Here is a 27311-nt window from a genome sequence, read left to right on the forward strand (position 1 = left end):
CATCCATGCAGTCACTGTAAAGGAAGAGAAGACTGCATCAGAATCCATAAATATCCATTATTTCAACTATAACAAAATCAATACACAAGTGTTTTATTTTAAGCCTCATGCACTCATCGAGGTGCAGCTGAAGCTGAACCAAGAACTGGCCTACGTTCACATCAACACATGCTCCTTTGGATATAACGACAGAATCAAAACCAACATACGAGTCTGAAATGGTCTGGATGTGTTGGCTATGTTTTTTTTCTCCCAGTTCTTGGAGAAGGCAGCACAGGTATGCTCTGCTCTCCCGAGACCTTCCAGGACAGACTGAAATGGAAATTTGTGGATAGTAAAGGTGCCACCGGAGGGAACTGGAGGCCCCTTCCTAAAGACTGATGACTCATTGTCCTGGATTATCACATACAGGGGAAGCCAAATGAAAAAGAGCAGGGATTCTGAAAGCAACCATTACTACCTTAACTTTAGTACCATTTGTATTGTATTACATGCAAGGCACTGAGTCAACATTATCATGATGGCTGCTTAGAAAAGAGGAGGGGGACAAAAATTGTTGTTGTTTCAGATGGCTGCCCCAAGATGATCTGTGGTTTAACAGGAAGAAGCTTCCCACAGAAGCTTCTTCCTGTTAAAGGGGAGCTCTACCTCCGTACCATCACCAACCAGTTGCTCATCAAGGATGGTCATATCACTGTAGTTCTCGCTTATTGCGGGGTAATATATTACATTTTAAAGCTCCACGAGTTGACCATTGTTGTGAAATGAACTAAATAAGCATCACTGAAAACAATTATTCTTTCATGGCAAATCATCTTTTTTGTTCTTGCCCCTCTTCTCAATCAAGTTTGATGTTTTCATAAGGTCAGTATAAACAGGAAATGCAGTAGTTAAAGTAAGAGGTGCACTACAGTGAATGCTTATTTCTTTTTCATAAATTAATTTTCTCATTCCTAATTTATTTAGACTGCAAAAAACAAGCTAGCCAATAACATTTTCAGTAAACTTCATCATTTTCCAGTGAGAGTATCTCTATGTAACTTTATAAAACCCTTTCAAGAAAAATTCATCTATTCACTTGTGCGAAATCAATCACAGATGACTTGAAGTGTAGCAGACAGGGACATGACCTCAAGGATATTTGGCTAATCTCAAGTCAATTAGGATGACGAGAGCTGATGAAATTAAAGTATTTACCTCTAAAAATTAAAAATAAATACAAACTGCAATAAAATATAACATTCTCAGTAGCGATGCATAACCACTTCCCATGAAACTACTAAGGAGTCCATCTACCTCACTGCGTGTGAATGATGAGGACAATGTTCTTATGCTCAGTAATTTCCAAAAAGTGCAAAATGCTATGTTGATAATTCAGTGAAGGCCCTCCATCAGGGCAGAGATGATCTTTTTATGTTTACAATAGAACAAACTCGTCCATGCTGTTGCTTGTATCAACTCTTCCCAGTTGGGTCTTCCTCTGTAGGAAGGTGACGCTGTGCGTGGGTGTGTTTGCTCTCGCTTCCTCCCGTGTTTTTCCTTCTTCAAATATAAACATGGGGTATGTCTCTGCAGACGCTGAGACAGCCTGTGGGAGACAGAAGGTGAACTAGAACTAATAACAATAAGCAGTCAGTGAAGAGTAGAATAATTCCTTCAAATGAACTTGATCGCATTTTGTTTTGTTTTGTAAAAAAGGACAAAAGAAATTTAGACCAGGTCTAACACAAATCATATTTCATGTAATAAAAGCTACACGGCAACCTCAGGCTCCTGGAACAGAAGCCCAAATTATCCATGCACATACCTCATTAACACTTGTGCATAATGACTCAAACTCCATTTGTCCTTTTGCATAAAATCCGATGGTGCAGCTGGGGTCCATGCGAGAGAAAGGCATTTTCCTGGGATTCTTACAGTGAAACGACTGTAAGCAGTGGGGAGAGAAATGGGATCACACAAAAATCTCATTAGGCTCAGAGGAGAAACTCCAAAACGTCTCATATTGACGATTCAACAAACATGTGGATATTTGTACACCAGGTGGTGCTACTGCAGCTGTCAGGGTTTAACAGAACTCATTACTTCATAGACAAAATGGGCATCCAGTCCATATACTCAGAGTGCATGAAAACATGCTAGCAAGGATGTAAGTAGAGAGGTTATCTAAAAGGAGAAGTTAAACAGTTAAGAGCTAACACACTCAAAGAGATGGAAGAAGGTTAAAAAAAAGTGCATAAATGGTTAAAATGTCCAGTTTCTTGATGTAAACTTGTTGTTTTATCAGGAAGCGGGAGGTTTGCATGTCTAACCTGCTGATGACAACAGCAATTACAAATGTAAAATGTGATTAGTCAGAAAGGAGACGTCCTTCCTGGCCACTGTATTCAAATATGGTGCAGGAACATGGCAGCCTCCACTAACCACAAATGCACTTCTATTTATTTTTATTAGATTAATCACTATTTTATGAGAATTTATTGGACACACTAATCTATGTAGATTTATAGGCATAATGTAACTTTTTTTTTTTTTTTTTGTAAATTAAATAACCACCTTTAAGTCATAAACAATTTTGGGTAAAATTGAACTTCAAATGCCCATTAAATGAATGATTGAACAGATTCTGATTGTGTCAGAATCGAGGCCACTGACTGAAAGATATCCGACACTAACAGGTTAATAATAAACCTTTTGTCAACAAAGTATTACCCGGGTAAACTAAAAAGCAAATATGGTCCATTTAGTGAGTGTGATGCAAAAAAATAAATTCATTACATTTTTTGTATTTTTAAAAAGGGCAGTCTTATCCAGTGTAATGAAGCTGTGGAACATATTTTCTTCTTCCATTGTAAAACATGAATATGAATTTTGGAATGATTTTCAAAACTGGCTTCACTCAGAATAATACAGGTTTGCTCACTACCAGTACAAGTATGTGAGTGAAAACTGGGGTAACTGGACTCTGGTAATTAATCCGATTATGCAAGCAAAATATTTTTGCATAAATCGAACCATGCAAAGTTCAAGTGGACGGAAGAAAGTTCTCAAAATATTTTCTAGATTTCTTTGACGGACTCACATATCCTTCTGTTCTATTATCATTTATGTAGTTGTCCATTTCTTGTCTCAACACCAGGGTATGGTTCTTCTTCCCTTCAAGAGCCCTGAAGTGTTTGCATATTGTATTTGTTAATTAAAAGAAAAAGAATATTTAGCATCACTGCGTCGTTATAGCGAGGTCAGTCTGCAAACACTGTCTTGAACCCAAGCTTATCCCTGTTGTCCATCTTAGTGCTTTTATTTGTACTCAGTTTTAGTCTTTGCTCACTAAAAGCTCAGCATCTAAATACTATTTTTAGATGTGCCCTTGTCACAATGGGTCGCTACAGCAAGTAGCAACACATGTTGGATTTTTACCTGACAAAACCCTGAAGGCATTTTTTTCTCTGACTGGAATAAACTGCAATCTTTTGCTTGCCAGGTACATATATGAACAACTATACTATGGAAAAACTACTAAAAAGTCAGAATTGAATGGTTTTTATTCAAAGACCTATATAAACTTTAAAATATTTCATACAGTGTTCCAGTTCACAACTCAAATGAACCTATATGGAACACGCAGTGATACTGATGAAGGAGTAATTTGAGGGTTCATCTTACCCAAAGTTGCTGAGCCAGTTCTACTCGTTACTTTTAAAAACCAGTCTAGATTTTGAACGGTTTCACAGGCAAACAATACATAGCAAAGTAATCTGTGAATCACATGAACATTTCTTGATATTAATATTGATGCTAATTTTGAAACCAGGAATTTTGTGCATGATGGTGCGAGCTTTTTATTTATTTTTCAACAAAAATGTTTCGAATCCATTTGAGTTTGGCACAAGCAGAGGCTCGAGTCAGTGGAAAAGAGGTACTGTAGAGCTGTGGTGGCATGTCTCACCTTACAAAAGTGATCACAAGAGGAAACAAAACAGAAAGCCAGAAAGAAGAAGAGAAATGGTTGCTCATACCTCCAAGGGAAAGTTCTTTGTTACATCCACTGTGGGCTGACAGTAATGAGGGTCCAAGTAGAGCAGATGGTCATCTTTGGCACAGACGCGCCAGAGGAAGAAAGAAAATGTAAGGATGGATATGAAATGGCTCAACACAATAATCATAACACACAATTTACTTGGCTTACCCTGGAAGCCAACGAAGAACAAAGAGTGCTTTGGTTTGCCGCCAATGATCCCGATGCAGCACTCCAACATCAAGAGTTTCTGTTTGAAAGACAAAAGGAATGACGGAGTTTTTCATTCAGAGATCCAGTTTTGCTTTAACAAAAAACAAAACAAAAACCCCAGAAACTATTCACAAACAAAAGCCTTACAGTACTTAGACAAATCTCTAAGTACTGTAAGGCACCCAGATTACATTACGTAAAAATACTGGTTCAGTACTTTGACACTGGTGATGTAGGATGGATTGAGATCTTGTCCGCCAAGACGCACAGGAACCAGGATGAGGACAGATTTCCAGTGCTGAGGGGGAGGCCGTTCGCACAACTTCCTCACATCCTGCAGGTAGACTGAACAAAGGAGGAAAGAGACATCTAAAGACAAGTCCGTTCGACTCATTGAATCTTTCCAACACGAATTTAAGCCCTTAAAAAAAAAAACAACAAAAAAAAAACAACCGAAAAAAACAAAACAAAAAAAACAACCCACCATTTTTTTTTTTTTAAAGGATCAACTTTTTAAAGAGTTTATCCACAATCTCCTCTTCTTAAAAAATAAAATATGTTCTGTTGCAAACACTATAAAGATAACACTCACTGGTGCAATCTTGTGCTACATACGCAACTAGATTGGGAAGGTCCACTACTGCAGCTTCCACAGCTTTCCTGAAACAGAATGACCTTCACCGTTAGAGATGATAAACTTTTTAATACGACTGGTCTCTTACGTCATCAATTTAAGTCTTACCGGAGGATATGTGCCGCAATGGATGGACCATACCAGTCCCCAGCCTTCTTCCCTGAGCTTTTGCCCAGTTCTACAAGCCGATGTATGCCAAAGGGAGCTGTGGGGTTGTCTGCAAACCAGCGTAAAATCCTTCTGGGTGTACCCTCCGTGGGTCTGTCCAGGATGGACCCCCAGCTCAAATGTCGACTTCTCTTGCTTTCCCTTTCACTCGAACTAAATCCATCGTTCACAGAGTGAATCAGGTCCATGTCATCTTTGACCACACGTTGGTTCCCAGACCAGGTCCAACCTTTAAAGAAAAAAAAGACAGCCGTTATTGCAGAGTTTGTATATTTGTTTCACTGAGAAGTAAAACGCAGTTTTCCACTGTTCTCATCTGTGACAAAATGATTTTCATTTCAGATGAGTTTTTTTCTTATTAAGATATTTGTTTTGCCATACTGTAAAATTTTATCGAGCTATATACCATTCTACCTACTGTATGTTAATTATTTGTTGTGTTTAACTTGATGTGATATAAAATTCTGCAACAAAACTTCTAAAGATTGTGGTATTTTTCATTTGCCCTTTGTGTACACAGACAACTTTGTTTAATTTCCTATAGCTCACTATGGTAGAATAGAGTTAAACTGTAAAATAAGTATAAAAAATAGCATTTATTTTACAGGAATTGCATTCACTGTTATGCACCGTTCCCCATTTGCAGGTGCTCAAATGTAACTTGACAACTGAATCCAAGGCTGCTTCATGGCGCTTTACCAGTTTAGTAGATTAATGTCAGCAGGTGATTCCAATCGTGGCATGAAAGCTGCTAAAACTGTGAACCCCAAAATACTAAACAGTCAAAGGAGATTCCAGTGCAAGTTAAGCAAACAGTCCATCACTGAGCTGCAAAAATAAACCAATCAGAAAGACCGCACAAATAGTATGAATCAAATCAACATTTACATTCTGACGAAATACATAAGTACAACTTTCCTAGCATAAAAAAAAAAAAAAAAAAAAAAAAAAGCGCAAAAATGGTGGAGCATCACTTCAGGATAAAGCAAAACTTCTTTAGGCCACACAGCCAAGTAAAGAACATTCTGCAGGAGGCAGCCATGAATGAACTGATTCTTCATGTTTTGGAGAAATGAGACTAAAATTAGACCCATAATCCGAATCACACAACATCCTTTTGTAAACCACAGAGCAGTCAGCACGATGTTTTGGCACGCTTGGCTTCCACTGGTGCTGGATCACTAGTGTTTATGGGTGATCACGGAAGACAGATGCATCTGGATGAAATCTGAAGTGCATAGAGTTAAACTTTCTTCCCAGATTCAGCCAACTGCAGCAAAGCTGACTGGACAGTGTTTTTAAATAGCACAGATGGACAATGACCTAAAACACACTTAAAAATACTTCAGAAACATTTAAAGGCAAAGACATAAAATACTCGACAATGGCTGAATCGATCACCTGAGCAACTCAAAACAATCAAGCTGAATTTTACCTGCTAAAGACAGAAGTGAGGGCAGAAAGACCCCAGAATGAGGAAAAAGCAATAAAAGGCCTAAGGAGGAGGAACCCACTGTTTTGATTTCAGAGAAATATTGACTGCAAAGGATTCTAATAAAACAATAATTTTATTTAGAAGGAGGAAGGAGAAGGAGGAACCCACTGTTTAGTCTAACTTCCTTTAGATTTCAGAGAAATATTGACTGCAAAGGATTCTAATAAAACAATTTTATTTATCTGTATGTTAGTTTGTCCAGTTACATTTGAGCCCCTGGGGGAGGGGTGGGGGTGGGGGTAACTTTTGACTGAGGGTAACTTTCAATCAAAGCTGAAAGTAAAGCCAGTCTGTTTGAATGAAAATGAAAATAATCTCTGGATGTCTTTTCACTTGTTGATCAGACTATGTATGTGATACTGTAGCATGACTGTGTGTAATCACCTGGTGGCATCAGATGCAGTAGCAGGCCCTGTGCCAGCAGCATCTGGCTGGAGCGTAGAACACAACCCCAACCGCTGTCGGTGGTCAGAGAGGAGCCGGGGAGCGGACGGAAACCCCGTCTGTATGTAAACCACAGGAGCGATGCAAAGCAGCGACGAAAATGCTGTTGCTCTCCTGGAACAATTACAGAGGCACAATTACAATTTTCTCCATTGCTTTTACAGTCACATGACAGATCGTTTCAGGGTTTACATGGGACAAATGCTCTACTCCTACAAAATGCCTCACCTTCATCTTTGAGCTCATAGGATTTCCCCAGCATGAACACAGGAGAGCGCTTGCTAAATTTGGATTTTTGCTTCAAGGTCCAGCCTGAAAGGGAAAAACGGTAACTGTTTACTTTCACAAAACACAGGACAAGCAGGTCTGCTCACCACATCACTTATTTTCAGTCTGTGACAGAAAAGAACTGACCGTATTTGACGCTGTTCCATGCTGAGACCAACTTGTCTTTGAATCTGCCTGTGTCCTCTACCTCCTGATCATCCCTGCTCTCTTCTAGGCCCTGAGATGGAGCCGATTCAGTAGAGAAGAAGACCCAATCATCCATGAGGTCATCAGCAGCAGACTGACCCACAAACTGAGCATAGGAGGTGCTAGGATTCATAACATGTAGAGATGACCACGATGGAGCAAGAAGAATTGCTCATTATCACCACAGCAGCCTACACACAGAGAAAAAAATAATAATAGCCCAGTTAAATACATATGACGCAATCAGCCATGGATGATGCACCCAGATGGAATAATTATAGAATTTATTCTTGCAACACACAAACTCTACTAGCAGATCTCAGAAGCTAACGTTAGACACAGCAAAGCCATTAATTATCCGTGTCAGTAAGGAAAAAGAAAGCACGTGACGGCACCCTGTGACTCAAGGAATTTCAGATATGCCTATTTAACTGCAGCAGGAGACTTGCTGGTTTCTTATTTTAACTAACATTTGGCCACCAACTCTGAAATTTTAGAAAACGGATTTTGGCAAAGTGCTGCATTTACATGTTCATGTAATATGTGTAGCTAGGTGAGTAAACAAAGTGTAAAAGTCCCAAGACAACAGTGTAAAATTCTGCACAAAAAAGCAAAATGAAGTAAATTATCAGAAACAAATGTGCTTGTATTGCTCACAAATTGACCCAATGACTGATATAGTTTCATGTTCTGAATCATGGGTCAGTTTTCTTTTAGTCTGGGAGTAGGCTTAATCTATGTCTGTGAAACTGGCTACAGTGGCTTGCAAAAGTATTCGGCCCCCTTGAACTTTTCCACATTTTGTCACATTACAGCCACAAACATGAATCAATTTTATTGGAATTCCAGGTGAAAGACCAATACAAAGTGGTGTACACGTGAGAAGTGGAACGAAAATCATACATGATTCCAAACATTTTTTACAAATAAATAACTGAAAAGTGGGGTGTGCGTAATTATTCAGCCCCCTTTGGTCTGAGTGCAGTCAGTTGCCCATAGACACTGCCTGATGAGTGCTAATGACTAAATAGAGTGCACCTGTGTGTAATCTAATGTCAGTACAAATACAGCTGGCCTGTGATGGCCTCAGAGGTTGTCTAAGAGAATACTGGGAGCAACAACACCATGAAGCCCAAAGAACACACCAGACAGGTCAGAGATTGAGTTATTGAGAAATTTAAAGCAGGCTTAGGCTACAAAAAGATTTCCCAAGCCTTGAACATCCCACGGAGCACTGTTCAAGCCATCATCCAGAAATGGAAGGAGTATGGCACAACTGTAAACCTACCAAGACAAGGCCGTCCACCTAAACTCACAGGCCGAACAAGGAGAGCGCTGATCAGAAATGCAGCCAAGAGGCCCATGGTGACTCTGGACGAGCTGCAGAGATCTACAGCTCAGGTGGGGGAATCTGTCCATAGGACAACTATTAGTCGTGCACTGCACAAAGCTGGCCTTTATGGAAGAGTGGCAAGAAGAAAGCCATTGTTAACAGAAAATCATAAGTCCCGTTTGCAGTTTGCCACAAGCCATGTGGGGGACACAGCAAACATGTGGAAGAAGGTGCTCTGGTCAGATGAGACCAAAATGGAACTTTTTGGCCAAAATGCAAAACGCTATGTGTGGCGGAAAACACACTGCTCATCACTCTGAACACACCATCCCCACTGTCAAATATGGTGGTGGCAGCATCATGCTCTGGGGGTGCTTCTCTTCAGCAGGGACAGGGAAGCTGGTCAGAGTTGATGGGAAGATGGATGGAGCCAAATACAGGGCAATCTTGGAAGAAAACCTCTTGGAGTCTGCAAAAGACTTGAGACTGGGGCGGAGGTTCACCTTCCAGCAGGACGACGACCCTAAACATAAAGCCAGGGCAGCAATGGAATGGTTTAAAACAAAACATATCCATGTGTTAGAATGGCCCAGTCAAAGTCCAGATCTAAATCCAATCGAGAATCTGTGGCAAGATCTGAAAACTGCTGTTCACAAACGCTGTCCATCTAATCTGACTGAGCTGGAGCTGTTTTGCAAAGAAGAATGGGCAAGGATTTCAGTCTCTAGATGTGCAAAGCTGGTAGAGACATACCCTAAAAGACTGGCAGCTGGAATTGCAGCAAAAGGTGGTTCTACAAAGTATTGACTCAGGGGGCTGAATAATTACGCACACCCCACTCTGCAGTTATTTATTTGTAAAAAATGTTTGGAATCATGTATGATTTTCGTTCCACTTCTCACGTGTACACCACTTTGTATTGGTCTTTCACGTAGAATTCCAATAAAATTGATTCATGTTTGTGGCTGTAATGTGACAAAATGTGGAAAAGTTCAAGGGGGCCGAATACTTTTGCAAGCCACTGTATATGAGTTTGTTAATACGGTTGCATCAGTGGACTGATTGAGTTGGTGCTGTTAGCAGAACTTCATAAACAGATCAGTAGCTTAGTTTTGGTGACTCTCCAGTTCAGGCTAAGGGCCTCCTCAGATGGGGAACAACATAAAACTTGAGATAAAAAAAAAAATGATATAGGAAAGGAAACAACACAACGCTCAACTGAAAAAAAGGGTAATTATTTTGACCTCTTAACTTTCTATATTTCAGTTGAGTATGTGTATTTCACAGTTACTTTAAAACAGAACCATTTAAGAAAGGGGCATCAAACATAAGGCCCAGGAGCCAGAATCGACCCACGAGAGGCTCCAATCCAGGTAACTGGACACCTTTGAACAATGTGAAAAAGTGCATGGATTTTGGACTTTTAACTGTATTTTCATGAGTTTTACGTTTGATCTTACTGACAAAAGACACCTCCGCTCCCCCACAATGCCATTCATGCTACACCAAAGTACTTAAGTAAACAATTAAATAACAGAAAATATACCGTTTTTCAGTATCTACTATAGAGATTTCTTGTTTTTAGTGTTTTGTATTTTCTGTAAATGAACAAAATAACTAAGACTTACATCCTGTTAAATTGCACCTTTTTTTCCCTTAAATCATGGGCATCTCGGGGATTAAATGTCTAGTTAAATGTCTTTGCACTCAGAGAAAGGGAAGTTTCACTGGTCTGGCCCACTTAAGGTCAAAGTGAGCTGTATTTGGTCCCCATGATGTAAAAGTTTGGCATCCATGATCTACAAGTTTTAGTTAGTGGAAATTAGTCTCCCTCTTCGGTCGTTCACTTCAAACGTCTCACAATTGAAATACTTCAGAAGTCCGGTAAAGCTTGGGAAACTGGTTTAATACTGAACCGCGTATTATGATGTGCTCACGTTTTTGTTTTGTTTTTTAATTAAATTTGAAACATCTCTTAGACTAAATAAAAATAAGAAGCATTAAGTCTTTCAGTTCAAATACCTAAATTGTAACGTTACCTTCCATAAGCGAGTGGCACGGAATCAAACTAGTTTACAGTGAACTACAGCGCTGTGTGAATACACCAGTGACACCTCTGTCAAACAAAATGAAGCGAATTAACACATAAATAGATAAATTTTTACCTTCATTTCGGTAGTGTCATTCTACCTCCGTTGATAAGAATGAGTCCGTAAGCAAATGTGAATGAAATGTGCCGGTCTGTTTTCGTTTTGTTGGGCTCAGTTTCGCTCGGTCTTCGAACTCTTCGAACAGCAGCGGTCAAGTTGCGCTCACTTCCTGTTTATACAGGTCACGTGTTGTCACTCCTGTGATTGGCCAACGGAGGACCAATAACAGTGAGACCCGACTCTCAGGGCGGACGTTCACGTTAGACTCAAAAAAGTGAGACAAAAGAACTATTTTTTTGCATTTTATTCTGCACTATATGCTTTTTTATTTTAGGTTTTTTTTTATTTTAGTTTGTTTGTTTTTGCATTGTTTTTTCACGACAGTGGCTATTAGGTATGTAACAATGTAATGGACAACAATAGTCTGAGAAAGCAAAGTTCTTGTAAACACGCCTAACACTTGGACAAAAATAGATGTGACAGCAACATCACAGCTTCCGACTTAATAGAAAGACTAGTCAAAACTGCACAGGATGGGCTAGCCACATAGATTTGGTAAATTTCTCATTCTAAACTTAATCAGCATCAGAACATGAACTAATGTTAGTAGTAAATCAGAATTTTAAATAAATACAAAGTTTACTAAATACAGCAAATAGAAAAAAAATATAAGAAAAAATAAAAACATTTGACACAACATAAAGTGCATTTTTTTCCTCACATCACACAGAAACCACCACTGTTTATTGTCTAAACATCAGGTCTTTTAAACCACGTCATATGAATCTGATTCAAAGATGTTCATCAATAATCAATCAGAACTATAATGTGTGGGTTAGAAAGATCCACAGGAAGAAGATAGCAGACTGCTCATTAAACGTTCACTAGTTTTTTGTGTACCTCAGGTCCTCGGGTGTCAACTTAGTTCATCCACAAGGTGGCAGTCTAAACCAGGTCTTGTACCTGGAGTCCGAAATCTATCAAGATCACTTGAACACACAACAATAAACATCACCTTAACACTAAAATCCTCTTGACAGATCTACTTCTGTGTACAGCCTACTACGGTATCACTGACGAGGATGCTCAGTTTTATGGAACTGGGCACTTTTGGATTGCATATTGTTACACATTTAAGTACAAAAAACCCAACAAAAACATCACATTATCCCTAAATGAAAACACTGGCACTTTCCTGCACACCTATTACACTATAAACTGTACTTCTGCATAAATAACAAAGAGCGAGTGAAACTGCAAAATCTCCTCTAAGTTGTACTTTCATTACGCTTCTGTCTCCAGTTTGTCTCCTTACCACACTCTGAGCACACTTATATATTCACTTAATAGGCTAAAATATGTAATTGCACATTTCACTATGACCAGCAGAGACAGCTATTTAAACTAAATTCTTGGCTTATTGCAACCCTTTCCCCTTATTTTTTTCTCATCTAGAGCACAATGTAAATGTAATATTGAGGACACACACACAGAGAAAAAACTCGCATCATTAACACATTGCATAGTGTCCCAGTGCAAGATCACCTCACCAGTGTCTCAAAATCCAGCCCTTAAACACATCTGGAACAAATCAGCTGATCCCCATTCTAGTTCAGTCACTGCAAGCATTTTGGTATCTTGGTCCAGAGTTCAGGATTGTTTGACCCCCCAAGTGCACGACACATGAAAAACCTTTCTGTGCCTGATCCCTTTTAGTAACTAAAGACTAAAGAAAATACAGTTCGTGTCATACTGAACTAAATGATAGAGCTGATGTAATGTAATGCCCATTTAAATGAGGCATGTGTGCCAAAATTATGTTCACATGCTCACTGCTTATGTCTGCTTAACATGTCAAGTTATGTTTGAAAACAGCAGACGGTGACCGAAGATGCTTTCCATGTGAGGCAAATGTATCAACAGTCCAGGTCTCTAAAAACAGAAATGCAAAACGTAGAAACCACCATACAGTTAGGTCCATAAGTTTTTGGGACATTTTCAAACACAACTGAAGTGAATGATTGCAGATTTCATTTCTGGGAACACTTTTGTGAAGGTTGTCAAAGCCTACAAATATGAAATACGGAAGGATCAGAATAATCAATAAAGAAAAATAAGGAGAAAAAGAGAAACAGCTCCTGATCTGAAGCACACCACATCATCCGTCAAACATGCTTGGAGGCAGTGTTATGGCATGGACATGTTTGGCTGTCAGTGGAACTGAGGCACTAGTGTTTATTGATGATGTGACTGCTGAAAGAAGCAGCAGGATGCATTTAGTGAAGTGTACAGGACTATGCTTTCTGCTCGGTTTCAGACAAACACTGCAAAACTGATCAGACAGCTCTTCACGGTGCAGCTGGATAATGACCTAAAGCAAACTGCAAAATGAACCCAAGAGTTTCTAAAAGCAAAGAAACAGGAGATGCAGACAGACCCATAAACAAGCAGCAACTGAAGGCAGATGCAGTAAGGGTCTAGCAGAGCTTCTGAAACAGCATTTGCTGATGTCAGCGGGATCGCAAAGGATTTTCATCTAAGTATTAAAAACAATCCTGATTTTTAAAATCATGCTGGTTTGTTTAACTAATTTTGAACCTCTGAAACTTGGGGACTGTGTATAAAAATGCCTATAACACAGTTAATGCAAAATCTGTGCTAAACCATCTTAAAATTCACTGTGTTGGTCTAAAAATATTTTTTAAAATGTGTTATTGTCCAAAAAGTCATTGACCTAACTGTACTTAAAAACCTAAATAAAACTGGTATTTTTTAAATATTAAATGAAAAGCATAAATGAAAGGCAAAATTACTAATAAATAAATAAATAACATGAAATGTAAACCCCAGTGTAAAAAATAAATTGATCAAAATTTACAAATAGAAACAACAACCGAGTAAACAAGCAGTAAGAACATTTTCACAGGAGACTTGACAAAAACTATGAAACGCCTCAAATTTGACTAAAAGCAAACACAATTTGTTGGGTCTCTAAAAGTTATTTAAAATTATCAGCTGTTTGGAAGGACCTTAAGTAGATTGTTCCAGAGCCTGAGAGCCATAACAGAAAGTAATCTTCAACATATTGTGGAGCTCACTCACAATAAAAATGCTATTACATAAGAGCATTTTTAAAATCAATTCTGTCTTTCACAGTTTTTTCTTCTTGCTACGAGTTAAGTCTTTGAAACAACATAAAAAAATATTTTGTCACATGTCAAATCGACACACACAGCGAACACGTGAACATAATGTTGGCACTACTGGACCCCCATACAAGGATAACAGACTCCGACCTGTTTGCGCATGTGGCTGTGTTCAGTTGAAAAGTTGTTCACAGTGTTCTCTACCTTAAGGTCTGCTGTATAATTTTAATTTTTTTAAATATTCTTTCATTTCCCATGTACAGTGTTAGACATGCATTCAGACATATGCATTTGTTTGTACTATATACAACATAATGTGATGAACATACAGTACATACACAGGTCTACATTAGGACACCATGTGCACACGTTTTCCAGCAGGAGCCAGCTGATGCAACTTTGTTCTGTCATCTATTTTGGTCTTTTTTTCAGCATGTCTCTACATTTATATTTCGTGTAAATTCATGATATGTTTGCTTGATGCTACAGTTTAAAAGGCATTGCATGGGACAATCGCACTCCCTCTGAAGCTCTTATCACGAGTGATGCTTGGAGCTGCGAATGTTTCCTTTATCAGATTGGATAGTGCTGGCTGCTGTCTGAGCCCCCCGGCGGAGACTGAGAGACGAAGCTTCTCCTTTTCCTGCAGCGCTTCCCCGCTTCTCTTCACCAGACTTGGATATGTCTTTTGCCTTGCCTCCCTCTTGTGATCCCGCCTTCATAGGCCCGAGGACTGTTTTGGCCACGCTTGTGAGCTGGGTAACGAAGCTGGCTTTATCCCCCGGAGACATGGGCCGTGACTTGCTCGAGGCGGGTGAGGCTGCATTAGAGGAAGGCGACATTGGGTTCTCCTCCAGCACCTCCAGGTGTTGCCTCTCCTCCTTGACTCCTCTGTTTGTTGGCTTCTCCTCTTTGCATCTGGCTGCAGCGTGGGCTTGACCCTGGCTTGGAATTACAGGTGTAGGTCCTTTGAGCTTGGTGGTATCACTTGCTTTATCGCTTGCTCCTTTCTCTATCGTGTCTGTACCTTTACGCTGCTTGAGCTGCTCTGTAGATGCTTTCTGAAAGGTCCCTTTGTGTGCAGCTGAAGGGCCTTTTGCTTTCTCCTCAGTCTTCTCCTGAGCTTTTGTTGCAGGTCCACTATCTGTTTGTGCACTTTGCTGCTTGGTGTCTTGCTTTAGCAGGCCCTTTGACGTGCCTGAAGGAGACATTTTCTCGCTGGGTTTACTCTTAAAAGTTGCTGCCTCAGAACCGGAAGGGCTTGAACTTGGAGCTTTGATCCCAGAACCAGACTTAACCTCTGAAGATGAAGCACTGGGCTTGATTTCAACTGCAGCTCCACATCCATGACTCTTTGCAACCTCAGCAGGAAGTAACGTTTTACATGTGTCAACAACGCTCGTCTTAGACTCTGCTTTAGAAGCTGCACTCTCAGTTTGTGACCCAGCAAGCTCAGACTCTGTGGTTTGGACTTCTTTCTCTCTTGCTGTTAAGAGTGTGTCACGGCTGAGTGGCGATTCCTGCCTTCCCAGCCTTCTCGAAGGCTTTAGGCCTCCAACCTCCCCTCCCATAGGAGGAGAAGGGGAGGACGATGATGAAGGAGATGGGGGAGCGGGTCCGTTTTCTCCTTCCATCTCTAGCAGACTTTGTAGACTGTGCTCACAGTGGAAGGACTCTCTCCTGTAGTCCCCGTGTGTCACCTCCAGGCTATGCTTGCGTAACGACACCCCGCCTGTCAGAGGAGAGGGGGATGATGATGACGAAGAGGAAGAAGGCAAAATCGGTGCTCCTAGCTTCTCCGCAGACTGCACCCGCTGCAGCAAAGGGGACCTGGGTGGCTCCGCACTCTTGGGACGTGGGCGGGCAACAGGAGGTGAGGAGTGCAGCTTGGCAGGAAACATCTGCGTGGTATTGGAGCTCCCTACTGTGTGCCCAGTGAGAGGTGGGGGAGAGGAGGTGGTCGGGGACGGGGTGTGAGCCAGGGGAGACAATGGGATGTTGCCAGCAGATTTGCAGCGAGCTGAGCGGTACTGCCGGTGAAGTTTGGGAGACAGCCCATGTAGGGAGCTGGGTCTCATGTGGTGAGTGGTTGCAGGTGAGTTAGGGGTGCTGGAGGCCGGGGAGCTGCTCTGGGATGATGTACCTGAGGAAAAAGAAGGAAATTTGACTATTTTTTTCCTAACACAATGAAATGAATATGTCTGTGTTTTCTACTCATGTGTCTTGAGTTGTAGGCTAAATTATATAACGGTAGTGTGATGAAACACATGAAACATACTTGCAATGTTAAACTAGAAAGAGCAGTGAAACGCAGCTCTTTCGCCTTATTTTTCCTCAAAACAAAGTTTCTTTTGAACATTATATATGCTTCCCTTAGGCAATATTACTAGAAAACACTCCATATATTTTAATTTCTATGCAGGTGATACCCAGTTTTATCTATTCATTAAGCCAGATGATATAAATCATTTAGTTAAAGCACAGGCATGTCTTAAAGACCTGCACGACCTCTAATTTCCTGCTTCTAAATTCAAATAAAATGACATTATTGTACTCTGTCCTAATCTTAGAAACATGGTGTCTTACCAGATGCTTATATGGCATTACCCTGCCCTCCAGAAACACTGTGATCAATATTGGAATCATTTTTGACCAGATATATTCTTCAGTGTGTATTTTAAACAAATAGGTAAGACTGCCTTTAGTCATTTGTGTGGTATTTCTAAAATTAGAAACATCCTGTCTCAGAATGATGCTTAAAGGCTAATTAATGAATTTATCACTTCTAGCTTCACTATTGTAATTCATCATTATTAGGAAACTGTTTTAGTGAACTAGCACTATATTAAAAAAAATGAATTAAACTAAATATAGTGTTAGTAACAAAAAACACTCAAAGTATTTCCTTCCCCAATAACTAAAAGAGAACTGATTAATGTTTAGTCTTCCCCACTAGACTCCACAGGCAAGACATTACACGCATCTTGCGCCATCGCATTACTCCCCAATTGTTTTTCGCTTTTAAACGAGATTATAACAGGCACACGTACCCAGGTGTGGGGATTCAAGAGCACTGCGATAACTCTGAGTGGGCGAGCGGGCAGAGAGGCTGTGGGTGGGGGAGCCCGGGAGACTGTCTCCAGACGACAGGGAGCGATTTAAAGACGAGAGGCTCCGGCTGGTGTGGAGCAGGTTGGACTGCTTGGTGATTTTCCTGAACAGGGAGCTGCGCTTCTTACTGAAAGATGAACAAAAAGCCGAACGATTAGAGTAAAGTCATCCAATTACAGAGGGATACGTTTTCTTGGAATGCTGCAGTGACGCACTCTTGTCCGTCCTTGGCTCCGGTCCTCTTGATGCGTCGTGCCATCTTGCATTTATAGCTGGACTTGCGGGCAGGACCCACTTTGATGGAGGTGTTTTCAAAAGGAGTAGTTGTAATAGTCACCTTGTTCCCACTCTGCAGTTGATGCACAATTATATGATTTATATTAGTACATAAATATATTGATAGATGTTTTTTAAATTGTTTTTATTTTAGATGGATAGATCTCTCCTACCTTCAGGATCAGCTCCACTACCTCTGTATGGACCAAACCGTGGACTGACTCTCCATTTACATGAGTGATGAGGTCACCAGCACTAAGTCCAGCCTCCTGAGCTGGACCTCCATCTTCCACATGCTGTGATTGAAACAAATAAACATCACATATTTGATTACTCAGATAAATATCAGCCCAGTTCCCTTCAGATACTGTATGGTACTCTGCATGGGCTGTTCTGCAGAATCACATTAAAGGTGCTGTGCGAATAAATAGTAATAATCACATTTGTTTCTGCATTGCTTTAAAGGGAGAAATCAAAATTTCTGCATCCTGTTTGCTTTGCTCTCTTACCCAGACCATGTGATGCACGCTGTAAACATCGCTGTCTCCCATGTAGACTCTGATAGCTCGGAGGGTGAAGCCGTACTTCTTCCCAGAGCGGTGGATGGTGATGGGAGAATGCAGGATGTTGACCATCGGAGAGTAGTCTCGGCTGGGGGATGAGTCACGAGAGGAAGGGTTGGACGACAGGGAGCGGGGCGACATGGGGCTCGCCAGAGGGGATGCACCGTGTTGTTCCACTGAGGAGAGAAAGGACAAAAGATTCATTTCTAAATACCCTTTTTAAAAAATGTCTTTGTTAATGCAGTAAAAGAAATGCCTTTACCTGCTGGAATGATGACAGACAGAGCAGTGGCAGAGGCAGATTTGATAACTTTAGTTCCTGGTCTTGAGCTGCGTTTTTCTCCTTCCGAGAGCTGCTGGTGGCGAACTCTTCGCAGCACCAGGTCTGTGGTGGCCCCACGAGTCCCCTGGGGGTCTGGGAGCCCCAGAATGGTAGCACTGCTTGGCAGAGGCAGTGATGCGTCAGCAGGTCTCAACAGTTTGTCTGTAACAAGGCAGAGACATGAAAGATGATAGGAAATATATGTTTTCAAATGAAATTGTTCAAGTCATGAGATGCTGCCTCATTCTTCTTACCGCCAGCTGCAAAGCCATTACTTTCTTTAAGGAATGCCCTCAGGTCACCTTGAGAAGAGATGGAACCCATGGCTCCTTCCAGAGACGTTCCCCTGGCCTTCACTGGAGGTTGTCTGCCTGGGACAGGCAGCTCAGAGTCCAACTCCAGAGGGGAGGCCAATCGGTAAGAATCCATAAGGGCAGAGAAGCGCCTTCGTGCCCCAGACGGAGGGCTGGAATCACTTTCAGTGAAGGAGGACTCTGAGCAGGATAAACGCTTCCTGAAAACCAAAGACAGTTATATTCTGAAATAAACTTTCAATGTGAATGATCCCAGGTAGTAGATCAAAAACACACTGAAACTGTGTAGCAAACACAGATAGCACTTTTTATTAACTGTGCTTATACTCACATCTCCGGTGAGCCAGTCCTCCAGCTCTTATCTCGGAGGGTGACACTTCCCAGGCTTTCTCTCTTGGCCAAGCGATCCTCCCTGGGGACCTTGTGCTCCCGTAGGGTCACGCCATGGGGTTTATGCTCCAGCTGAGACAGATGCTCCATACTGCTGTATACCTTCACATCGGTGCAGCATAACAGTAAATATTTTGGCTCTTTTGATTGGCTTTGAATGTAGACTGATGAATAAACCGCAACAGAAAAAAAAATGTTTAGGTCCTGACCTTACTGAAGCGAGGGGAACACGACGAGAAGCGATGAATCTCCACGGGCTCGTCGTCATTGGTATCGTCTTCGTCGTATGACTGCACGTGGTGATAGCGCTCTGAACGGGCTGGTGGTGAGAAGTAACGTACATTCAGTCAGCAGTGGCATGTCGGAAAATGTGGTTTATACTAACATTTACCTGAGAGAGTTAAAGACCTTGACCTGTTTTCAAGAATAAGAAATTCCTAAGGTTTAAAGCAGTAGTGGGGTTCTCCAGGCCTCAAGGGTCGGTGTCCTACAGGTTTTAGATATCACTCGGGGTCTACACACCTGAATCAAATGATTAGTCCATTACCAGGCCTCTGGAGAACCTCCAGACATGCTGAGGAGGTCATTTAGCCATTTAAATCAGCTGTGTTGGATCAGTGACACATCTAAAACCTGCAGGACACCGACCCTTGAGGCCTGGAGTTCAAAGGATCTGCTGTACATGCCTGAAATCATTCTCTTCAATAGCATTCCTTCATTCCCAAAGGTGAACTTACTGTCGAAATAACTGGTGTCTTCCTCTGACTCTAGATGAGGGATGAACTCTGCCTTCTGTCTCAGCAGGCTGTTCCAGTCCACCTCAGTGAAGAATGAGTGCTGCTTCACTTCAAAAGCACCACCTTGGGGGCAGAGCAAGGAAAGGAGGTGGATGTAAAAAGAGAGAATGAGGGAGCGCGATGACAGACAGGTAATAATAGCAGCCCTTAAGCATGTGGAGGCATTTCTACCCTGAATGAAGCTGACTTATTTGGGTAAACTGAACCCGTAAGCCAGCGCGCAGGATGACAGTTATTGTTCTAGGTCAGCGAGCCCCAGTCGGGGTTAGGTGTACCCAAGAGGGATTTGCAGTGGTGGAAGAAGTATTCATATGCATTTCTTAGATGAAAGTACTAATACAGCACAGTATTTGTCAAGAGACAAAGGCATATACAGCATCTTGTTTCACTGCTGAGAAAACAGACCAGTAAAGTAAGGTTCATTAGATGGTATAAAGGAAAGCTGTTAACAGGAAGTCAGCCTAAACAATGAAATTATCAGGAAACCACAATGAGACTGTGAAAACACAAAGAAGAAAAGTTGATCTTAATCTTTGCAGAATAATGTTGCAGCTAAAAATCAAAGGTGAACAAGATGTAAAACAAAAGTAGCTCAGAAAAAGTGTGCAGTGGGATAGAAACACATTATTCAAGCACACTGCTCCAAAATTGTTCAGGGAACACTGGAAGGTTCCCAAAAATATACTCAAATGTAAACAAATATACATGCCACTTTATTAGCTACACCTTGCTAGTACTGGATTGGACTCCTTTGGCCTTCTGAACTGCCTCAATTTATTGTGGCATAGATTCAACAAGGTGGTGGAAACATCCCTTGGAGATTTTGCTTCATGTTCACATGACAGCATAACACAGTTGTTGCAGATTTGTCAGCTGCGCATTCATAATTTGAACCTTCTGTTCCACTACATCCAAAAAGGGCTCTGTTGGATTAAGATCTGGTGACTGGGGAAGCCATTTATAGTTACACTGAACTCACTGTCAACTTCAAGAAACTAATTTCAGATGATTCGAGTTTGTGACATGGTCTGTTATCCTGCTCGAAGCAGCCATCAGAAGATGACTGGTAAAGGATCACTGTGGTTATAAAGGGATGGACATGGTCAGCAGTAATAGGTAGGCTGTGGATTTTAAACAATGCTCAGTTAGCACTAAAGTGTCTCTAGTGGGCCAAGAAACACCATAACCAGCCTGAATTGTTGGTATAAGGCAGGATGGGTACATGCTTTCATGCAGTTTATGCCAAATTCTAATCCTACCATCTCATTGAGCAGTAAAAATCGAGACTCATTACATCAGGCAATGTTTTTTCAAATCTTCTATTGTCCAGTTTCCTGTTCCGGTCATCAGTTTCCTGTTATTAAGCTGACATGAGTGACACCCGGTGTGGTCTTGGCTGCTGCAGGCCATCTGCTTCATGGTTCGTGTTGTGCATTCAGAGATGCTTTTCTGCATATCTTGGTTGTAACAAGTGGTTATTTGTTACCATTTCCTTCCTATCAGCTCAAAGCTGCCCATTTTCCTCTGACATCAGCAAGGCATTTTCACCCAGAGAACTGCTGCTTATTGGATATTTTCTCTTTTTAGACCATTGTAAACCATAGAGATGTTCAGTTTGCTCAGTTTGAACTTAAGCAGGTTGCCTTAACCATGTCTATATGCTTAAATGCACTGAGTTGCTGCCATGTGATTGGCTGATTAGATGTTTTGAGGAGGTGTACCAAATGAAGTGGCTGGTGAGCCTACATCATTTTCCACATGTAAGCATTACACCATACACTGGACTCAAGAGTGAATGAAAACTATCAGAGAAGTCTGAGCAGAAAAATCAGTTATTACCACAGCTGAGAGTAAACAAATATGGTTAGAATAGTGCGAAAATATTGGAACCATAAAATATGTATGATGCATAAATCTGCGTCAAAGAACATCCAGTCTGATTCAAATTTAAATGAATGCACATAGAAAATAACTTGAGGTGGTGGTGAGGAATCCCTACACGATTTCCTCTGAATCCTGGAGAAGCCAGAAGCTCTGCTGTAGGAGACTGACCTGTGCCCAGTCGAACCAGTGGATTTGTCTGCAGAAGAGAGGAGATCAGGTGCTGGGCATCAATAGGAAGAGCCTCATCTCCTTCTGGCCACACTATGTCATCTACCAGAAACAAGCCGACAGAGAGAGAGAGAGATTATGGTGGATGGTGCATGACTAACAGTTTGTTTTACTTATCAGCTGTGCTCGGTGTCCAATGATGCTATTTCGACTGAGATAATTTGATCTCTCACCTGTAATGACCTGTCCAAACAGCTCCTCTGGAGTGTCTCCAAAAAAAGGCACGCAGCCCACCAGGAACTCATACAGGATGATGCCCATCGCCCACCAGTCCACTGGCTTTCCATAACCCTGACGAAGAATAACCTCTGGGGCGATATACTCTGGAGTTCCGCACACCTTTAAGTAAAGCAGCAATCGCTCGTTCTTAAATTTTATGACCTCTGATTTTTGTGAATTACTTGGGACCCACTCATCCTTACAGGTGTGTGCATTTTTGCTGCTAATAATATTTCTTTCACATCTAACTGAATCGTGTATTCATCATTTACAACCGTACAGTCGCTCCTACAGTTGTCACACAGCGGGAAACACACAGCATGTGGGGAGCATGCATATTTATGCTTAGCCAGGCCATCACCTCAAAGATGCCAAGACAAGATGAAAGCCCCGGTGGGTGTTTTTTCATGTGCAGATGGGCATGCACTGAATCCTAACACATATGTGGTTGACGTGATGAATGCACGTGAAATAATGAGGCTTAAATTCAAAGTGAGTGCCGAATAAAAGCCCTGGAATATAAGCCTTTCCTGAAAGAGAAATTATGATAACCAAGGAAAGACTGGTCTACTGTTGTGCCAACTGTGCCATAATTGTCAGATACACCTGCCACACAATGGCAGGGAATATATTTACATGGAAATGTAGCATTCAAAGGAAATTTTATAGTAAAACTTTCCTTGGATCACACTGTAGTATACACCTTAATGCTGATAAAATAAAACAAACACACACAGTTTTCCTGATGTGTACAGTTAAATTCACTCACATTCCCTCAATACTTTTAATAATGCAGAGACTTTTATTCATTTGTAGAATTCAGATGTTTTGTCAGACTTTATTTAAACAAATTAAGATCTGAGTAAATGGCTGTGTAACCGACGTTGCTTTGGTCATACCTGTTTATCCAAAAATTCCCGAGTATCCTTCTCTATGTGTCCTTCATACAAGTTGGTGGTCAGGCTCATCAGACCCATCTTGGACAGGCCAAAGTCAGTCAGTTTGATGTGGCCCATTGAGGTAATTAGGAGGCTGAGAACAGAAAGACAAAAGTTACGTTTGAGCAGTCTAAACCTTATTTAAACATCTTAGCAAATAATTGGCGCTTGCTCTCTTTGCACCAGTGTGACAGAAACTAGCTCCGTCTTACTTGTCAGGCTTGAGGTCACGGTGCACAATGCCATAGTTGTGTAAGTACTCCAGCGCTAGGACTGTCTCTGCAAAGTACATGCGTGCCATTTCCACAGGCAGAGCCCCGATGTTCTTCAGCAGAGTGGCACAGTCCCCACCTGCCAACACAATTCAATATTTGATTAACGTTGAGGCGTGGTAAAATTATTGGCACCTGGTGGCTTTTGTGCTAGACTCCTATTTAGGCTGACAAGCACACATACTAATGCTATATAGAGTTATTTAAAACTATGCTTCTTATTGCGATTGTTTGTATTGACAACATACAGGCACACAGGGAACCTACACAGGACCTCGGACCTCTTCTTCAAGGTATTTGACCTTCTTCAAGGTCAAATAAGGTCAAACTTTCATAAAATGTACTATGCTTAAAATGCTGCTGCCTTTGTTTGTATTGGGAACATTTAGGAAATGATACAAAATATTATGTCGCCTTTGACCTCTGACCTCACCGACCTACATTTCACACCTTCCTTTCTTCCAAATTGACCCCAAAATGTACTACATCTTTCTAAGGGCATCTTGTTAAAGTGTTTTATCACTAATATTTAGTACCCAAGATGACATTAGTTAAACGGAAGCATCAAACGAGTCTCCAATAGAGGATTATAAAGAAATTTTATAAAGAAATTATATCATTTTTACTGAAGTAAAAATTATATTATTACTTCAAAAAGCTCTCAGTGTCTATAACCCAATGAGACCTCTCAGGTCATCAGGTGCTGACCTTCACTTGTTCCCAGAATCAGATTTAAATCTGCTGAGAGTGCTTCAGTTACTCTGGTCCTATTATTGTGAACAAGCTGCCTGCTGACCTCAGGTCAATTACTACTGTGTCTCAAAAACAGACTCAAAACCATTTTCACAGGCCTGCACATGATAACTGTGCAACTTTGGGAAGCACATTGAGTTTACATTTAAGGAAATGTGTCATGATATTCAGTTCAGTCAAGATACGGTGAGATTTAGGTTATGGTGTATACAAACAGGCACATTTAGCTCACTAACCAGTTAACAGCTTAGAAAACATATGTGCTCCATAGCCTCGATCATTAGTGTGGATGCTGATTAAGCATCCACAGTATTGTTCTTCTACTTTTCATCTTCCGTACGTTTTTTGTACGCTATCTCCTTCAACGCCGCTCAACTTAGAAAAACCATTAAACCACCATTAGATTCATCTTCTTGTGTGCTTGTATTTTTCTCATATTATATTTTCTCATGTTCTCATGTTAACTTTTATATATTTTAAATTATTCAACTTTATTCAACAAAAATTTACAATGTATTTCATTGGGAGAATCTTCAGATCCTCTTTCAACTCTAACTACTTCCACATACGTTGACCTAGAGCCACCATTCAAACCTTAAAATGAAGCCAAGACAATGAACTATTCAACTTGTATTTATCTTTTCAATATCTGTTATACTTTTTCTTCAGTTTAAGTTTCATGCTTTTTTTCACCTAATGAACTCCACAACTGAGAAGTCTGTAGACTGGACATGTGTCAATGTGCCATATGATTGCATTAGCATTAATTTAATAATACTCTATATTAACAGTTACACGCTATATAGAACAACTTTATAGAATTGTATTTGTTTGCAGATGTTGGCAGCTATCAGCAAATAGTTATCAGCTATTTTGAAACAAACAAAAAAATAAGACACTTTTTATCCATAACCACCAAACAACTGAGTTATTTTTACACATCAGCCAGCATCTGGCCAATCCACCACCTTTCATTGTTTATACCGTTACAAAAAACGCAAACAAACAAAAAAACAAACAAAAAACCATCGGCCCATAAAAACGAAAAATCAACAGCAAATGCCCGGTGGGCTGACGGCCAGTCCAGCTATAGTCGTGCCATCAGTTAACCCTTCGTGCCCAGGGTTGCCGACCCCTGCTCTACAGCCATCATTTTACCCTCAAAACGTAGCCACCATTGTTCCCTTTCTAGTGATGCATATGTCAAAACAAACATACAAACTTTCTGAACCTTTAATATTCCTTCAGATGTTTTCTGACTCTAAAATTTCTTTTGTCATCACTCAGCTTTTTCTAATTTACATTTTAAACATGTTCAGCTACTTTTCAACTTCTTCTTCTGTGTGAACGTCAGTTTTCAACAGTTCTGCACTTTTGTTTTCAGGTGATAAATTCTGCATTTTTCATCTCATTCAATATTTTTAACTTAACATTCAGCAACTATTTCATTTCAGCTCAAAACATTCAGCTATCAGCATTCACACTGCAGTTTGTTCAGAAAATGCATTTTCTAGTTTTAAATACTATAATGGTAAATGGCCTGTATTTGGCCATAATGTAAAATATTGCTAAAATATTAGCTAGACCAGGGGTCTGCAACCTTTAAGACCCAAAGAGCCATTTGGACCCGGTTTCCACGCAAAAGAAAACACTGGGAGCCGCAAATACTTTTTGACATCTAAAATGAAGATAACACTGTATATATTGTTTTTTTACCTTTATGCTTTGTGTGAACAACTAAGGTTTGTTGTTTATGAAATCCATGAAGTGCTACAGAGAAAATTACATTTTATTTATGTAATTAACACATTTTGAACTCTTAAAGAAATATAACAAAAGCAAAGACACCCAGCTGAACTAAAATGATCCACGTAGCAAACAAAAACTGTTGTGAGCCGCCTCCCTTATATCTCCTTTGGGCTTTTGGAGCCTTGACCTGACTTTTAAAAAGTAATTGGAAAAAAGGCACTATGCTGCTGAAAAATGAAAAATAGATATTTGCAAAATTCTGCCTAAATATGTATTTTACCTGGTTAATGTGTGTGGCGGGGCGTGGTCTGCAGCGCCACTGCAGGGGAGGCGGACGCACCTGAGCGGCACCCGCAATCACGCCTCGCCGCCTTAATGTCTGTGCCATCTATGCTGTTGTGTTGGTGTGTGTCGGGCTGTGAGCTGAAAGCTACAGCCGGCTGTATGCGTACAGCAACCGTGTGTGAAAAGTGGTCAATAAAGAGATGCTGAAAAGCATGCTCATGCAAACATCGGCGGGTCTGCCGTGATTTGTTTGCAATGAGACTTCTGGTCCCGAACCTCTGCGTACAGCGTCTGCAAATCGGGGCTGTACAAAGTCACTTTCATCTTTACGCAGGGAGCTTTACATCTGTCATCTGTGAGGCGTGAGCGGTGTTTGTTTTTAACATAGTTCACGGTGGAGAATAGCTGCTGACATAATGTGGATCCGAAGATCCATAATTGGCCTACCTGGGGTTGAAAGTCTCAAAAAATGCACGGTGTTTCAGCGGGTACACCGGCTTCCGCGAGTGTGACTCTTATTTTGAGCGATGAAAAAATAATAGAATATAATTTTATTTTTATATTTCAATATCACAATAATCTTCCAATTTAGAACTACAAGTTAAAAAAGAACTAACATAAATAAAATACACTTCAGCTAAATACTTCTAATTTATTTTCCCAAACCACGCGGAGCCGCAGTATAAGGACTAAAGAGCTGCATGCGGCTCCGGAGCCGCAGGTTGCCGACCCCTGAGCTAGACAGACTGTAAACTTGTCTGAGTAAAACAACTGTCACTGATTGGGTTACTTTTTGTTTTGCACATGTAGACCTGTCCTCACCTTCTACGTACTCCATGACCATGCAGAGGTGCCGACGTGTTTCAAAGGAGCAGAACATGGAGACGACAAAGGGATTCTCTGCAAAGGTGAGAATGTCTCTTTCTACGAAGGCCTGTTGGATTTGGTTCCTCAATATCAGGTTCTGCTTGTTAATCTTCTTCATGGCAAATCGCTGCCGTGTCTCCAGATGCCGCACCAGGTAAACAGCGCTGGTTCACATGCAGACACAGTCAGAGAGGCATGCAGTTTGACCGTTTTATTTTCACTGGCTCTGTGTGCTTGTAAAGACAAAAAAGCACATATGTGAGGGAGA

At 40.9% G+C, this 27311-nt stretch overlaps 2 protein-coding genes and 1 long non-coding RNA gene across 4 annotated transcripts in view; 1 reads left to right on the forward strand and 2 right to left on the reverse strand.

Annotated features, from left to right (window-relative positions):
* Nucleotides 1-938: 938 nt before the first annotated feature.
* On the reverse strand, nt 939-11098 carry LOC116326918 (cysteine protease ATG4D-like). Its single transcript, XM_031748361.2, has 11 exons — nt 10945-11098; nt 7387-7637; nt 7201-7284; nt 6913-7086; nt 4974-5262; nt 4824-4891; nt 4449-4576; nt 4190-4268; nt 4020-4093; nt 1808-1927; nt 939-1588 (listed from the first exon to the last, which is right to left on the reverse strand). The coding sequence occupies exons 2-11, from the start codon at nt 7577-7579 to the stop codon at nt 1418-1420; spliced, it is 1380 nt and encodes a 459-aa protein (XP_031604221.2). The 5' UTR covers nt 7580-7637; nt 10945-11098; the 3' UTR covers nt 939-1417.
* A 164-nt stretch (nt 11099-11262) lies between these two features.
* Nucleotides 11263-27311, reverse strand: part of LOC116326875 (microtubule-associated serine/threonine-protein kinase 1-like) — a 39785-nt gene continuing 23736 nt past the window's right edge. The window contains exons 12-26 of the mRNA XM_039610957.1: nt 26999-27207; nt 23330-23468; nt 23079-23211; nt 22134-22299; nt 21901-22002; nt 19789-19911; nt 19261-19370; nt 18993-19153; nt 18602-18861; nt 18288-18509; nt 17972-18201; nt 17636-17758; nt 17402-17535; nt 17126-17313; nt 11263-16218 (exon numbers count right to left, since the gene is read on the reverse strand). Of these exons, the coding sequence (XP_039466891.1) occupies nt 14612-16218; nt 17126-17313; nt 17402-17535; nt 17636-17758; nt 17972-18201; nt 18288-18509; nt 18602-18861; nt 18993-19153; nt 19261-19370; nt 19789-19911; nt 21901-22002; nt 22134-22299; nt 23079-23211; nt 23330-23468; nt 26999-27207 (3907 nt within the window). The 3' untranslated portion in view covers nt 11263-14611. The remainder of the gene's footprint in view (nt 16219-17125; nt 17314-17401; nt 17536-17635; nt 17759-17971; nt 18202-18287; nt 18510-18601; nt 18862-18992; nt 19154-19260; nt 19371-19788; nt 19912-21900; nt 22003-22133; nt 22300-23078; nt 23212-23329; nt 23469-26998; nt 27208-27311) is intronic.
* Nucleotides 19685-27095, forward strand: LOC120439810. Of its 2 annotated transcripts, none has more exons than XR_005612789.1 (3): nt 19685-19778; nt 19856-19979; nt 26987-27095. It is a non-coding gene; the product is annotated as an uncharacterized LOC120439810 (long non-coding RNA). The 2 variants fall into 2 exon arrangements; XR_005612788.1 differs by lacking the exon at nt 26987-27095 and adding an exon at nt 22156-22260.

Source organism: Oreochromis aureus, linkage group 4, assembly GCF_013358895.1.
Source record: "Oreochromis aureus strain Israel breed Guangdong linkage group 4, ZZ_aureus, whole genome shotgun sequence".
In the NCBI taxonomy this organism is placed as follows: Eukaryota; Metazoa; Chordata; class Actinopteri; order Cichliformes; family Cichlidae; genus Oreochromis; species Oreochromis aureus.

Coding starts and splice junctions, on each gene's coding strand:
- LOC116326918 (XM_031748361.2), bottom strand. CDS start 7,579: ATGAATCCTAGCACCTCCTATGCTCAGTTTGTGGGTCAGTCTGCTGCT. Junction 4,094..4,189: donor GTTCTTCGTTGGCTTCCAGG/GTAAGCCAAGTA, acceptor TCTGTGCCAAAG/ATGACCATCTGCTCTACTTG. Junction 1,928..4,019: donor CAAAGAACTTTCCCTTGGAG/GTATGAGCAACC, acceptor CACTGCTTACAG/TCGTTTCACTGTAAGAATCC.